Source organism: Rana temporaria, chromosome 4, assembly GCF_905171775.1.
Source record: "Rana temporaria chromosome 4, aRanTem1.1, whole genome shotgun sequence".
NCBI classification, from domain to species: domain Eukaryota; kingdom Metazoa; phylum Chordata; class Amphibia; order Anura; family Ranidae; genus Rana; species Rana temporaria.
The window spans coordinates 334396551-334413446 of NC_053492.1; the positions used below are offsets into that span (position 1 = coordinate 334396551).

General features: G+C 42.9%; 1 protein-coding gene across 2 annotated transcripts in view; it reads left to right on the forward strand.

The window, feature by feature from the left end:
• MTR (5-methyltetrahydrofolate-homocysteine methyltransferase) overlaps positions 1 to 16896 on the forward strand; it is a 1155773-nt gene that overhangs the window by 294390 nt on the left and 844487 nt on the right. The window contains exon 7 of one of the 2 annotated variants that reach the window (XM_040350739.1): positions 262 to 321. The exons of the other annotated variant lie outside the window; for it this stretch is intronic. Coding sequence (XP_040206673.1) covers positions 262 to 321 — 60 coding nt within the window. The remainder of the gene's footprint in view (positions 1 to 261; positions 322 to 16896) is intronic. 2 annotated transcript variants of the gene reach the window in all.

Genomic DNA, 16896 nt, shown 5'->3' on the forward strand with positions numbered 1-16896 from the left:
CTTTTCAGAGTACAGTGACATAAAATTTTTTGTAATTTTCATTAAAAACTAGAACAATTGAATGTTCTAAAACTTCTGACCAGGGGTGTGTGTGTGTGTGTGTGTGTGTGTGTGTGTGTGTGTGTCTGTGTCTGTCTGTGTATACATTTATAACATATTTCACAGTAACACTTCAAAGTAATAAAACCATGATGAAACAGATTTCACGTAAACAGCATTTTTGCAATGGTTTTCAAAAAAATATATTTTTTTTCCCCCCAGGCAGCTTTGTTTGCAATTCAGCAACTGTTTGAAGAAGAGTACAAGCCTAGACCCATATTTGTAAGTTAAACTTTCAGACTTCTGAATTATAGATTAAGTTCTTAATCTAAATGTAAAGTGTCTAATTGCAACGTGATTTTGTAGCAAACACCTTTATTGCTGCTATAGTACTACTTAGACAGTTCTCCTTGCATTGTCTGCAGAAGCTTTTTACTAATGATACATGGTATACTAATGTGCATATAATGTAGAGATAACGCTAATTACCATACAGTCTTATGTTTTTAACTGTCACTGTAATTCACCTCTTATGTCCGCTTTAATGCTGCTTTACACAGTCCCCAAACACGAACCCTCTCCGGCTGCTGCCCAAATATTTTAGACTGGAAGTCTGCTTGTATATAACCCCTCCCATACAGGTAGTACTTGAGTTTATTTTTTGTACATCACGGGACACAGAGCTGCATAGTAATTACTATGTGGGTATATAGGCCACCTTAAGGTGATGGATACTGGCACACCCAAGACATGAAGTTCCCATCCCTATATAACCCCTCCCAGACCGGGATTACCTCAGTTTTTTTCGCCAGTGTCTAAGGTATTGGTCACGGTTGAAGTACTTTAAATAGTTCTACTGGAAGGTCCTTCGGGATCAAGCAAGCTATGCAACGGATCCATCCAAAGTGACATTGAGGCCTAAGTGGATGGCACCCAGGCCTTGGTAGAGAAGAGCAAGGTTTTGCCTGTAACGCTTCTCTTAAGAGAGCTGGACAGATACCAAACCTTTTTCTGGCCGAGTGCAATACAGGCTCAGGGGAATGGAAATCCTAAGCGGACCCCGGTCCCTGAAGGTCTTGGACTTAGCCAGCCGTGATGGGTGAAGATTGGGTCTGGCTGTTTTTACTAGCAGGATCCTGCGGTGGGAGAGGTAAGTGAAGAGTCCTAAAGGAACTGCAAGTTCCCTTATGGATTTCTTCTTTTAGTAATGTCATACCCATTTCTTTCGTCCATGGACGGACACAGCTTCCTTAAATCTTGACATTTGGGTTATGTTCCGTCTATCTATCTATTGGTAAGGACTAGGCAGACATGTTAGATATTTAAAAACTTGTAACTATACCAAAGCTGATCAGCCCTGCCCAGGGGGTGGTCCCTCTGATCATAACCCCTCATCCTGCACTCGGCAGCTCAGTTTTTTTCTGCCTAGTGTAGGAGAAGGACCTGGCACAATAAGGGCCCATGGTCCTGGAACTTTTTTACTTTTATTTTTTGTTTTTTACTTTTACTATTTGATCCTGAGATCTACTATTAACTGCCGGCTGGGTGACAGGCTGGATTATATAGATCCTTGTAGTCTAGTCTCCCCAGTCCGGCCATCAAGCGTGAGCAGGCCCTAGCTATGTTTCTTCCCCAGACATTCTGATGGTAGCAACTGGAGCCCCTGCACCTGAGGAGCCTGTGGACGCTCTGTCGGCAGTCCTGGAGTTTTGTTGCCAGGGTGAAAGTGGTGTGTGGGCAAAAGGGGGGTAAACGCCCCCTCCCCCCACCATCCTCTGGGGAAAGTTTTGACTCAGACTCTGGCCTGGCTGTGACACAGGACCCCTTTTCTGAAATGTCAGAATATGCGGACCAGGACAATTCAGACAGTGAGGACGACTCTGGGTCAGCGCAGGAGAAGGTGCTTGTTGGAGCACTTATCACCGCAGTGCGGGAAGCCCTCAAGCTGGAGGATGCAGCTGGGGCATCTACTGAAGTGTCTGTCCCTTTTGGGTCGCACAAACCGACCCGCACTACTAAGGTGTTTTCTTATGTAACTTATTTTGATACGTTTTATAGACAAATAATTGGAACGACCACAGCGGGTCATTTCGGTCCCAAAACGCATGGCGGCCTGTTACCGTTTTGAAGAGGGCATTGTGAAGAAATGGGCATCTCCTCCAGTGGTGGACCCCCTGATATCCAGGTTGAACAAGTTCACAATTCCACAATTAGAGGGTACCCCTGCTTTTAAGGACCCTACAGATGGAAGGTCCGAAGCTGTGACCCGGTCCATGTTCACCATGCTGGGGTCAGCCTTGCGACCAGTATTGGCCGTGGCTCTGGTGTCACACTTACAGAATGGGCATGGCTGCACCATAAGTTGGAGAAGCAACAGGCTTCCCCAGTCTGTGTGGAACTGGCCGACCATTTAGTGCATGGCCTTAAGTATGTCTGCGATGCAGCCCTGGATACGGCTTCCTTGCTTTCCAGAGCATCATTATCTACTGTGGTACTACGTCGCCTGATTTGGCTTAAGTGTTGGTCCGCGGACCAGACTTCCAAGAAAGCGCTAATGGATTTGCCCTTCAAGGGTGAGAGGCTATTCGGAGCCTCGCTGGATGACTTTTTTAAGAATGCCACTGGGGGTAAGTACACACTGCTCCCACAATCTGGACAGGGTAAGGAGCCACGCCGTAGGCCAGGGCCCCCCTTTTCCGCTCAGAAGCGTTTTTCCGCCTATCTGGGCCTGCAGGTAAGCCGTCCCAGGCTGACAAGGGGCCAACTGAGGGACAGATGTGTCCCTGGGTTCGCGTACCTAACAAACCTACAAACAAATCTGCTACTGCATGAAAGTTTGCCCCCGCCCGACTCTCGGGTGGGGGGGGGTCACCTCCCTGCTTTCCGACCAGTGGGTTTGTGAAGTGGTTTCATCAGGGTACAAGATAGTTTCTTTCTTGTCCACCAAACCTTCATCTTCTCCCTGCTGTCGGGCATGAAAGTTTCCTGCGTTTTGCTGTTGGGGACGACCACTATCAATTTGTGGCTCTCCCTTTTCTTTAGCCGCCATTTGTATTAGAAGACCTCTGATAAACTCCTTGTGGGTGCACCAGAAAGAGAAGGAGGAAACATCATGGGGTGCACCAGAAAGAGGAGGAGGGAACATCATGGTAAAGTTAATACTAAAGAATTCCTGAATGCATTTCTATAGTTCCTCTTTAAATGGAACCCTGGAAAAATGGTTTACATTATTTTGCAACATATATAGGTGGGGTTAATTGCATTAGGTTCTTTAAATCGGAGTTCCACCTAAAAATGGAACTTCCGCTTAATCCACTCCTTGCCCCCTTACATACCACATTTGTCATGTTATTTTTTTGGGGGCGGAGTGGGGGCTTCAGGAGGAGTGGGACTTCCTGTCCCACTTCCGCCGAGGGGCTGGTAAGGCGAATAGCTTAATCGCCTTATTGCAGCCCCTCCCTGTAGGCGAGCGCCTGTCCAATCAGACGGCGCCGCTCGCGCTTGCACAGTGCCGCTCGCGCATGCACAGTGGGTGCCCGGCCGTGAAGCCGAAAGCGGTCACTGCCGGGTGCCCACACTAGGAATGAAGACACCGGCCGGCGAGGAGCAGAGCCCCGGCCGGTGCGTCGTTGGAACCGTGGAGCAGGTAAGGGTCTGTTTATTAAAAGCCAGCAGCTACACTTTTTGTAGCTGCTGACTTTTAATAAACTTAAAAGGCTGGAACACCCCTTTAAGGGATGTAGAGATTGGGGCGTGATCCGACCATAAAATGCGTCTTTGCCACTGACACTCTAGACCAGGTGTACTGAATTAAAATTCTTCCAGCGGAGGTCCGAATGTTATATTGGTGCTATGACTCCACATGATATCCTTTACATCACAGCCTCCCATCACAGCACGCTCCCCCCCCCCCCTCCTTGCCACACATGCACACACCTTTACGATCCACACACATAACACTTTGTGCTTTTTTTTCTTTCAACTTTATTGAAATGTCAAAATACATTTCATGCATTTTTATGCACTACAGCTCAGTTGCAGTGCATAGAAACAGTATGCATTTTGCACCACACTCCTCAGCAAGCAGGGGCGCTGTTTAAGTGTGAACAGGACACACAGAAAACTGAAACAGCAGAGACCTGTGTTTTGCTGTAGATATCACAGACCCCTTTTACATCAGTGTCCTCAGCCCCCCCTTACATCACAAACCCCCCATCACAGACTAAACTCCCCCCCCCCCATCGCAGACTGCAGATGGACTCCCCCCATTGCCGTCCTCTTTCGATATCAAACCCCTGTCCTGTCCTGCCCTGCACACCCCCCCTCCCCACAGAACCCTACCTTATTCACACAGGACATGAAGCGTGGCCGCTCTAGACAATGGGCGGGACTTTTCCCATTAAAAGTGAGTGATTTATTGCTGGAACTGCCCCGCTGCCTAGCAACCAATCACCCATTTTTTAACTTAAAAAGTCCCACCCCCCCCCCATTGTCCAGCGTGGTCACGTTTCATGTTTGTATGATTAATAGGCAGTGTAGAGAATAGAGAAGGCACGGACCTGCCATGCCTGCCTTGCTGTGTATAAAAGCGGCAGGCAGGCAAGCCGGCGACAGGGAGAGGAAACTACTTGGCAAGGCTGCGGTCCGTGTAGAATGGCCACTGGGGCCGGAACCAGACCGCGGGCTGTCATCTAATGACGCCTGCTTTAGACAACAGTTGTAAATTGGACACAAACAGGTCTAATAGGTGTGTATATCCTATGTGGCATAGAGTAGCAGGAAAGTTTCAGTCAGGTAGGTATCTTTGGCTGTGGTGTCCTCCAGGAAAAAGGATCGGTGTCAATTGTATGAACAGGAGAACTTAACAAAAAAGCGTGTGTGTGTGTGTGTGTGTGGGGGGTAGGGGTTGGGGTAGGCGTGGAAAACTACTCCTACAGAGGCAACATCCCTTTAGTATGCAACTATGTCTCAAAAAAATATTGGAATGGAGGTGGGACTTTTATTGTACCTCTGAGGAGTGTAGAATAAAATACAACTACTATAAATAGAAAAAATAAATACATTTTATTTATTCGCCGAATGGCAGTACAATTTAAAAGTCAAGTATAAACAAGTCAGTCTTGAAGTTCAGGGTGTGCAGATCCCAAGCAGTTTTAACGGATTGCCTACGCATTTCACTGTCAATTCCGTTACATCGGGGCCTTGATTATAGCACAATGGGATATTGCATAAGTTCTGCAGATGAAATATTAATAATGCATAAATTACATGGTTTACAGAGACAAACATATAAATATATAGGAGATAACGTTAATTGTTAATACATATACATATAAATCTAGATATAAAATATATTTTATCATACTAAACACAGATCAAATTCAGACATTATTTTTTATAAAGCATCTATAACATGGATAGAAATGCGTTAATGTTCTTATGTACTGCAATGTCTCTCACATGGAATGAGCTGTTGTAAAGGTATTCAATTGATATTATGTACATAGTCCTTCCGCTAAAAGTAGTTGGCTTTGAATCGCGTAAACATATTCAGAGACTATGGTCAGAGGACACCGGCTCGGTAGGACACAGAGGCTTACGTGCCCGTGGAAACACCTCTCCCCCACCTCAACGGAAGGAAATGGGGGGGAGGGGGGGCTCCTTTTTATGGATAAAGAGAGCTGATGGATAAAAAAAAAAGCATAGATGGATCAAAGGGAAAAGGGGATGGGGAAAAAAAAAAAAGAAAGTGACATAGGGAAAAGTGAAGGAGGGATAAGAAAACAGGGGGAGGGGAAAGAAAAGAGGGAATGGTAAAGATGGGAAGGAAGAGGACAGGAGGGAAAACAGAAAAGAAAAAGAGGGGGGGGGAAGGGGTATGTAGAGGGATGGGGGGGGGGGGAGAGGAGGGAAATGTAGCTTGCAGAGAACAAAGAGGGGGTGAGGGATGTGATGAGGTGAACTCCAGATAAATGATGAAAAGTCTGTATAAAAATTTACAGATCTGTATAGACAAAAATAAACTCTGCAGACAGCTACCATCAAGTACACTGGGTTAAAACCTCGCCGGTTCAGTGAACATATCATAAGACAATAGCAGTACCTACATTTGTGGGCTTCCCTGGATGTTGCTTCATTATACCTCCATTCCCTATGAAGTAGGGATTAGGGCTGTACAACACTTTTTGAATAAAAGTGGGGAATTTAATTCTCTTCAATCTCAATTTTTGGTTGAGGCTGTGGATTTTTGTTTAAAGCATAATTATTTTACTTTTTGCGATCAATTCTATGTACAACAAAGGGGGACAGCCATGGGAGCATATTTTGCTCCAGTCTATGCCAACCTCACCATGGGCCATTGGGAGGAGGAAAATATCTGGCAGAACAATCCCTTCGCTGAGCACGTGGTCTTCTATGGACGGTACATTGATGACGTCGTGCTCATCTGGAGTGGGACCCCCGAGGCTTTTTCCTCTTTTTTGTCACACTGCAACAATAATACCTTCAGTTTAACGTTTACACATGTATTAGATTCCCACCAATTGTTTTTTTTGGATTTGGTACTAACAAATGAGTCGAATAGGATAATTATTAAAAACCATACAAAACCTACGAATGGAAATTCTTACCTCCATTTTAATAGCTGCCACCACCCTGTTTGGAAAAACAATATCCCGAAGGGTCAGTTCAATAGATTGAGAAGAAACTGCACTAAGAGTGAGGATTATGTCCAATTAAGTGGGTTGATGCAAAAAAAGTTTGAAGAAAAAGGATACCCTAAAGAACTTATTAACAAAGCATTCTCTTCCTTTTTAGAACCCCACTCTGATAAAAGACTACCAAAAAAACAGCAGAATAACGCTCATATCCACTTTTAATGACAAATACAAATCAGTGACGAACATTATTAAAAAACATTTTAAGATTTTACATCTCAACCAGAGATTGGCTCCTGTACTCCCAGCCATCCCACAGGTCACTTTCCGCAAGGCCAGAACCATCAAAACCATCTTGGCCCCTAGCAAAGTACAAAAAAAGCCTTCCGGCTCCCCTCTGGACATAAGAACCTATTTTAATGATAGGAAGGGTATATTCCAGTGCAAAAAAAGGGCATGTCTGACCTGCCAGTTTATAACACATGGCACGGACAGGATAACCATGCGTTCTGGTAAAGAATATATCCTTAAACAATTTATAACATGTTCAACCGAATTTGTTGTATATGTGTTACGTTGTCCATGTGGGCTTTTTTATGTAGGTCGCACTATAAGAGCACTGTGTGCCAGAATCGGTGACTATCGCCGTCTTATAAAAAAAGGGTGCACCGAACATAGTGTGCCATGACATTTCAATCACTCTCACAACAAAGACTTCAAGAGTCGAAGTATTTGTGATTGAACACATCCCCAAGGGCACCTTAACGTCCAACGAACGATTTTCCCTTTTATGTAGAAGGGAAGTCTTTTGGATATTCATGTTCGATTTGTTGGCCCCTAAAGGGTTAAACGAAGAATTGAGACAAGCACCCTCATTTAGTCTGTTTTCATTTTAATTTTATTTTTATATTTATAAAAGAGTACATGTTCTTAGTACGGAAACATACTTATGAATGTATGTATTTTATATCATTAGTTAAATTCTCCATTAGGTGGCATGATTCTCTCTATATATATATTTTTTAATAATGTTTTTCGATATATTTCTCTACACAAATTTTCTTGTGTGTTATTTTTGTTTGTTTTTATCATTTATTATTATTTTTATTTCATTTTATGTATTTATATTATAGTATCAAGTATTTAGTTGATCTTTATCATGGATCTCAGTGTTATCTGATTATATATGTATAGAATTAATCTCTGCCTGGAAGAGGTTAAAACTTTCGGTTTCATTGAACATTCCCACTTTTATCCGCCCCCTTTCCTTCCCATTATCACTCCTCCCTTTTTAGACTATTTAAACTTTGCACAAGCCTCGCATACTTGACTATGAAAAAGCGCTTTGAAGCGCGAACCGCGTCGTCGAGGCTATTATTTTTATTTTATCCCCTTATTTTATGTAATGTTTATCCATTTATCTATTTATCATTTTTAAACATTGATTTCCCGCTGGCAGCTTCCACTAGATTACATGTGAGTGTGTAATCTTTGGTTCGTCCACTAGAGGGCAGCAACTACATCTCCGCTTCACCACTCCACCATCGATCGAAGAGCGGTGTCCCAGACATGTGACGTCATCATGAGCGGACGGAACGAGCGGCTGTCCGCTTAGACCCGATTGTGCTGTGTCCCCGATCGGTGGAGTCGTCAGATCATCCGGTGTTCTCTCCCCTACGGTGACACTCTAGGTGCTGCGGATTGCCTGGTGACAGGCTTCTGCTGAGGCTCACACGGTCAACTCCTCACCACCGCCACCCTACCATCTGCCCTGAAGGTACTGCTATTGTCTTATGATGGTATGTTCACTGAACCTGTGAGGTTTTAACCCTGTGTACTTGATGGTAGCTGTCTGCGGAGTTTATTTTTGTTTATACAGATCTGTAAATTTTTATACAGACTTTTCATCATTTATCTGGAGTTCATCTTTAATAAATGGATTTTCTTCCAAAACATTATATTTGAAACTTTTGTTCTCCCCCAAAATGTTTTGGTTTATTATGATTTGAAGATATCCATGAGCGCAGCTTTTTGGTGCGTTTCCTGTTTTTTTGGTACTTCCGGGTACCACGATTTTTGCATCCCTGGACCATCTTCTCCACACCCTACATATCAGTAATGACTTTTTATATCAGGAATTCTGCTATCCCTGTCTAGCGCCAGTGATTTTTTTGTGTGTTTGGATGTGATAAGGGGGAGAAGAGGGTGAGGGGAATGGAGGGAAAGGCAATGAATATGCTAGGGGTGTTGAGTGTGTGTAGTAGGTGAAGAGCCAAATATTGATAGGATGATGGTTATATTAAATTACTTGCCACTTTATGAATGGTTTTAAAAGTGCATTAAATGGCAAAGATCATATACAGTGAGGTTATTTCTTTAACTGTTATGAATGAAGTCCGTGGGGAATGCATGCTATGAGAGTGCATGCAAAAACCCCATGGTCCATGTTCCTCTGTCGGCGGAGCACGATGGAAGGGGGAGGTAACAGACCTTTCACGCCGGTCCTGATTTGCCGCCGGGGGAAAGGGGCGTGTCATGTTCCGCTGAAGGGGACTGGACCTGTGACGGAGGAGCATGGAGCCGGCGTGGGCAGTGTCGGCAACGCTACGCTCCACACTGGTAAGGAGGAGCCTTTAGGCAAAACGGGAGTTGGTAACCTGTGATGGAAAACACAGTGAACGTCTTTAGGGGGCGGGGCACCGATGCCAGTTTAAGGCCCCTTTCACACTGGGGCGGGAGGCGCGATGGCGGTAGATCGCCGATAAAAATAGCGGCGCTATACCGTCGATTTTCCGCGGGATGCAGCCGCTAGCTGTGCGGTATTAACCCCCGCTAGCTGCCGATAAATGGTTAATACCGCCCGCAATGCGCCTCTGCAGAGGTGCATTGTGGGTGGTATTACCGCGGTATCCCATTGTTTTAAACGGGAAGGAGCGGTATACATACCGCTCCTCTCACTGCTCCAAAGATGCTGCTTGCAGGAGATTTTTTTTTCTCTCCTGCCAGCGCATCGCCTCAGTGTGAAAGCCCTCCGGCTTTCACATTGAGGTTGCTGGGCAGGAGTTTTTCATGCGGCATAGCAGCGCTATTTTTAGCGCTGTACCGCCTGAAAAACTCAGTGTGAAAGGGGTCCAAGTCTGTATAGCGGTGTTGCCGAGGCAACACCCCTCCCCTAGGCAGTGGACAGACACGGGCAAAGCCAAGAGTCGTCCAAGTAGAGTCGCCGCATCCGAGGGACGCCCCTGGGCAAGGCATAGTGGTCAAAAATAATTATATATAGGGGTAAAAACGTTAACCAAAGCAATTCTATTATGGGTGTCTAGGTATCGGTTTCTCCATTACACCAATCTCTATATCTACAGCATGTTCCTTAAAGGGGTTGCAAAGGTACAATGTTTTATTTTATCTTCCTAAATGGCTTCCTTTACCTTAGTGCAGTCCTCTTTCACTTACCTCATCCTTCGATTTTGCTTTTAAATGTCCTTATTTCTTCTGAGAAATCCTCACTTCCTGTCCTTCTGTCTGTAACTCCACACAGTAATGCAAGGTTTTCTCCCTGGTGTGGAGTGTCGTGCTTGCCCCCTCCCTTGGACTACAGGAGAGTCAGGGCGCTCTCTATGTTGCAAATGGAGAAATGAGCTGTTAGTGGGTCTCCTGACTCTCCTGTAGTCCAAGGGAGAAAGCCTTGCATTACTGTATAATTATATACAATTACTTTTGCCATTTCGACCACTATGCCTTGCCCAGGGCTTCCCTCGGATGTGACCCCTCTACTTGGATTACTCTTCGCTTCGCCCATGTTTGTCCACTGCCTAGGGGAGGAGTGTTGCCTTGGCAATACCGCTATACAGATAAATAGAAAAAGACTATAGAGTCTAAGACTAGGAGAAAGTGGACTTTGTAGGCACCAGATTTTTAGAAAAATATAAATAATTTTAATTTGAACAGTACAATAGCACAAAAACACTGAACAATTGCTCAATAAGATAATGAAAGAAAACAAAAAATACAGAAAGATGCACAAATAACTCAATTCCTATCCCTTTCTGAAAACACCGCTGATAGCCACAGGGCTAGATGTATGGAATACACAATAAGCGCTGGGTGGCGTTGTAGCTTCGAGAGGTGATACAGGATGAGTTTTGATAAAAGTGGGGTTCAGCTCGACAGGTTTCGCGACGTTGTCGCTTCTTCGGGAGCTTCTAGGTATTTAAAAGACAATACAATGTTGCCATTAGAGATATGAATGTATATAGAATATAAATAAATACAATACAGTATTGTTTTACATTAGGCATATTGTACACATATACATAGAGGCCTCTGAGCATATTGAGAAAAGCATTTGACTGTGACCATAATACTCACCGAGAACCGGTGTTGAGTAACTTTGAAGAATGCTCAGCAGCGTCCAGATAATTGGATATACGATCAGACCATTTACCTTTGGAAGATGGAATGAGATACCATGGGTCACACCCACATTGACCATGCACCGCCGGGCAGATTAGAACCAGTTGGGGTATCTAAGAATGGGTGGTAAACAGAAGTAATGGGTCCAAAACTGAATTGGACCATAAAGAGTAAAAAACGGAAATTAGAAAAAAAAAAGAAAAAAAAGGCAGGTGTGAAGAGGATATATATAAAACAGTATGTATAAATGTTTAGCTAATATGGCATACCTTAAAAGAGGTATGAGGGCCTGGGCCTTCAGAGGACAGTTCCAGGGGCTAGAAAAGGGAACACCCTTGGAGAGAAAATATTGGGACAACAGAAGGTGAGAGGTCCATATGAATCCCCTCCTAACTGTAAAAAATCCAAAAAGTAAAGAATAAGAAATATGTATATATGTAAATAGAAAAAACAAATATAAATAATGTTATTTTGTTGCCAAAAAATTAGCTGAATATTGATCGGCATTTAATTTGTAAGAGATAATGTAAATGTTTTAAACAACAGTCTTGCATTCTGCAAAATGTTGGTGCATTAGTAGTCTATTACCTTAGTTGTGGAAGACTGGATAACAAGTCAATTCAAAAACTGCCACAAGAGGGCAGCGGTGAGCGTTGGGCTGATGCAAGGAGTGAAAAACCCCCACAGAGGAACAGCAATCAGCTGTTGGAAATACAAAGAAAACGCTCTTAATGAAAGCATGATAGCATACAAACACTAACAAGAGTGATAGATGAAAGGATGTACATACCCAAAGCTTGGCTAACAAGTGAGAAAATCTTGGGCAGTGAAATGGCATACGGCCTCCTGGACGTCCGTCCTAGCTGGCATTCAACAAGAGCACCTGCATACACAGGCACTTGTTGAGTTTAAATACCCCGCACGGATGACGTCATGATTGACAGTCATCCGGCTGGCCAGAGAAAGATACACTGCGCATGCGCGTGTGCATGCGCGCAGGGAGCCGCGATCTGGCTCACTGTAAAGATGGAAAACGAGTGTATAAATATGATGTTTCCCAGGTGGAAAGAGAATTGGGGAAATTTATACATCATATTGAGGATGCCATCACACGGTCTAAGGTCTGGATGTGGAACATCTGACCAGACAGTGTGATGGCTTACCTGGCCACTGGTTCATTCGCTCAGCGGCGCATGGTACTGTGGTGACAAGTGGTAAGACAGGCACTGGTCTGAACATATAAACGCTTGGTGAGCAGACCGTAAGAAAAAATGAGACATTTATATAAAAAGACATGCAAAATACATGCATAACAATGTTAGATCCATCATATAATGGACGTATAGGGAACATTAGTAATTGATAATCATGATACTGTTTCTACTAACTAACAGAAAATAAATTGAGAAACTGCACAATATTTGTCACAGACCATACTTTAAAAACCTGGAGAGTGGGAAAGGGAATTGAGGGCGGCCAGAAATGGGGCCAATTAAGCCACTAGAACAGACTAGCTGGATACTATAGCTTGATCAAATCATAAGGACTTGGGATATTAGTCAGATTTGTCTGTAATGAAATTTATTTTTAGGAAAACAAAAATGAAATCAACGCTTATTTAGATTTATAATAGTCAGACCATAAACGGTGGCTCAAGCATCAACATCAGACCAATGAAAACACAGATACAAATGAAAAATAAAATAAAATAAAAATAAAAAATATAAAATAATAAATAATAAGAAATAAATGAAAAATAATAAATAAAAAATAAATAATAAATGAAATAAAAATAAGTATGAAAATAGAAATGAAAAAATAAAGAATAAATAATAATAAATAAATAAATAAAATAAAAAATGAAAATAAAGAATAATAAAAAATGATAAACATCAACAAAAACTGACTGTAGGCGTTAATCACTGAAACAATATTGTCGATTGTAATATGCTTGGGCGGGTAAACAATCAGCATTGAAGAGCTAATATTGATTTGATAGATAGATCTTTGGGGATGGGAGCTGCCATACAGGTCCCTCATAGGAAGGGCCTGTATGATAGCACCTCATTAATCCCAGGTAATTTAGTGGCACCCAGACGCTCTATCCACAAAGTCTCCCTCTGAAGAATAGATTTATCCCAGTTCCCCCCTCGAGGGTCACGCGGGACAACCTCCAATACAAGAAATTGAATAGAAGAGGTATCAAATTTATGAAACAGCCCGAGATGGCGACTTATGGGTGTGAGCATCTTAGCGTTTTGCGAATAGTAAATGTGATCGTAAATCCTTTTCTTCAATTTACGTAATGTTTTACCAACATAATAAGCCCCGCATTTACATGTCATTAAGTAAATGACCCCCTCGGTGTCACAGCTGGCCTGAAAACGAGGTCTAAAAGTTTCCCCATTGGGCAGGCTAAATTTTGTGCCAGCTTGCACCCATGGGCAGTAGGAGCAATGGCCACATTTAGAAATACCTGGACTCTGAATGTGGATCAATGGATTGGTTTTAACTTGGTAGTGGCTTGATGTTAGTTTATTACCAATTGAGGTGTTCTTTCTAAAAACTATTTCAGGTCTGCGTTTGACATATTTACCGATGGTCACATCTTCGCTCAAGAGGTGCCAATGTTTTTCTAGGCAGCTGCGTAGTTGGTAGTGTTGGGACGTATATTTTGTTATAAATCTGGTGATTTGTTGATCTTTGTTTCCTATTTTTTGGGGGTGTATAAGTGAGGGTCTATCTCGATTGAGAGCTTTGTTGAAAGCTTTTCTCAAAAGAGATTTGCTGTACCCTCGCAGTAAAAGCCGAGAGCGTAGCTCATTAGCCTGAGATCTAAAATCCGTATCGTGTGTACAGTTCCTCCTTAGGCGGATGTACTGAGCATAAGGGATACTGTGGATGAGATGTGTCGGGTGGCTACTTTGGGCGTGTAGCACCGTGTTCCCTGCTGTTTGCTTTCGATACAGCCTAGTTGCAATGTTGTTGGAGGCATCTCGATATATTGATAGGTCCAAAAATGATAAAGTGTCTCTATTAAATTCAAAAGTAAATTTTAAGTTGAATGTGTTTTTGTTCAAACAACTTATAAATTCATGTAGACTTTGTATAGTGCCTGTCCATATAAGGAAAATGTCGTCGATGTATCTATACCAACACAGTACTTGGGCCATGAAGTCATCGTAAGCCTCATTGGAGGCTATTTCCCTCTCCCACCCCCCCAGGTACAGGTTCGCGTAAGCCGGTGCGCAACAAGTGCCCATGGCTACGCCCTGTACCTGGAGGTAGTGGGAGTCTAGGAAAGTGAAACTATTATGATGGAGTATAAATGACAACAGTTTCAAAATAAAAGATTGAAATTTCCAAGTACGATGATCCTCCTTCATAAGGAAGGATCGGATGACTTCAAGGCCCAAATCGTGCGGTATACTTGAATACAATGCCTCGACGTCAATGCTAACAAATGTAGCGTCCGATGGTATTGTAACGCCATCAAGATGTCGCAATAGGTCTGATGTATCCTTAACATAGGATGGGAGGCTAATTACATAAGGCATCAAAAAGAAATCTACCAGTCTGCTGGCATTTTCGGTAATTGACTCTATCCCCGAGATGATGGGTCTACCCGGTGGTTTGGATTTGTTTTTGTGAATTTTTGGGATAGCATAAAATATAGCCTCCCTGGGGAAGGCAGTATTTAGATATTCATAGGTTTGTTGGTCAATTAGGGCTTCGGAAAAGGCAGAGTACAGTAATAACTTGAATTCCAAATGAAATTGGGCAATAATGTCCTTCGAAATAGGTCTATACCAATCTGTGTTTTTTAGAATGTTAAAACACATTTCTTCGTATTGGTCACAAGTAAGTAGGACTATATTGCCCCCCTTATCCGAAGCCTTAATGACTGTGTCCTGCCTAGCCTGTAGAGATTTAAGTGCTTTTTGATGGTCGATACTAAGATTAGAAGGTGTAGATGAAGTGGACATATTTTTGACCTCATGGACCATAGCAATTAGAAATGCTGACACTTGTTCATTAGTGTGTAGATCTGGGAATTGGTTTGATTTGCGCTTAAAAGCACTGATGTCTTTTTTGCGTGGTAAAGAGTTGGCATTGGTTTCATTAGATGTAGGGATGATGGTGCCTTCATTTTCCTCAAGTAACAATATAAGATCTTTCAAGGCTCTAAATTCTTTTATTGTATATTTTTTTATTTGTTCTGAAAGTTCTCTCTCTGCCTTTATTCGCTGTTTATCTGGATCGAAGATATGTTTATAGGTGAGTTTCCTAGCGAACAAGTAAAGGTCCTTGATCACCTCATATTTGTCCATGTTGTTACTTGGACAAAAGCTCAAACCTAATTTGAGGACAGCTAACTCATCATCCGATAGGGGGTATGGTGTGAGATTAATCACACTCAGTTCCTCATAGGTGATGCTCCCAGGAGGGTCTCTCCTAAAGGGATCTCCAATTGCATTGAACGTGTGTGGGTGATTCGATGTGAATCATTGCCCGGTGCAGTTAAAGAGCGTGATTGGTGGGAAGGGGTACCTAACGAACTAGGTATTCCCGTCTCCATCAATGCTCCTTCAGGGTGCAGGCTTGCATTAGGTCTGGGGGTTTGCGATGTACTAGGCGGATGAAGTTGTTTAACCGCTTTAGCTGCTAGGGGTCCCGTATAGGAAAAATGGGATAGTCCTAGATTGTGTGAAGACCCTTCACCCCTATTGGGAACACCTTGTGAGTGACCCTGCATGGGATTGAAACCTGCCACAGTAGTGGGTTTCTTTTTGGTACTGGGTGTATTGGGATGCCCACCACCTTGGTATTCCCTCTTACGTGTCCGAGAATTCGCTCGTGCTGCCGTCGGTCTTTGTTGTGTCTGCGAAAAGGAAGAAGAGGATAAGGATGAGTCAGATTCAAGATCTTCTTCAGATAGCCCTGAGTTTCCAAAACCAAGTGGTGGGTATTTGCGAAAGCCTCTACCTCGACCCTTGGCTGGAAGATCCCATCTATAGGCATAGCCTTCAACAAAGGCCATGCGATCTTTAGCCATTTTTTATTGTTTTTTTGAAATTATACTCTTATTAAGTTTATCAAGAAACACCTTTAGTTCTTGATGTTTATCGGCATAGAGAGGATGAGTCTTGACATGCTCATATTGGGTAATAAGGAGTGCTAAATCGCGATCTAATATATTGGTATCTGATTGGTATTGAATCAATAACAATTGCATACATTCCTTACTGCATTTATTCAAGACTCCTTCCCAGGAGTTTTTTAGGTCTTGTGATGCATTTTTGATAGTTGGAAACATTTGTATCCTTAAGCCCATAGGGCTGATATTTTCCTTAATGTATTCCTTAAAAAACTCCATATGCCAATAAAGATTTGATTTCTTTTTAAGTAAATATTTCAGCTTGCCAAAAAATAGCCTTAGGTCATCAACATCCTTATTGGTTCCATTGTATGACGTTTGGAACTCGGTCATTAATCCTGACCATGCTGTACCTACAAAGTCCATACTTTCTCACATCCAATTGAACCAAATATTGAACAAAAAAAAATACCGCTATACAGACTTAGTCTGGCATCAATGCCCCGCCCCCTAGAAACGCTCACCCTGTTTTCCATCGGGGGACACCTACTCCCGTTTAGCCTAAAGCAGGGGTCCTCAAACTACGGCCCTCTAGTTGTTCAGGAACTACAATTCCCATCATGCGTAGTCATGTCAGTGAATGTCAGTCTTGCAATGCCTCATGGGATGTGTAGTTCCGCAACAGCTGGA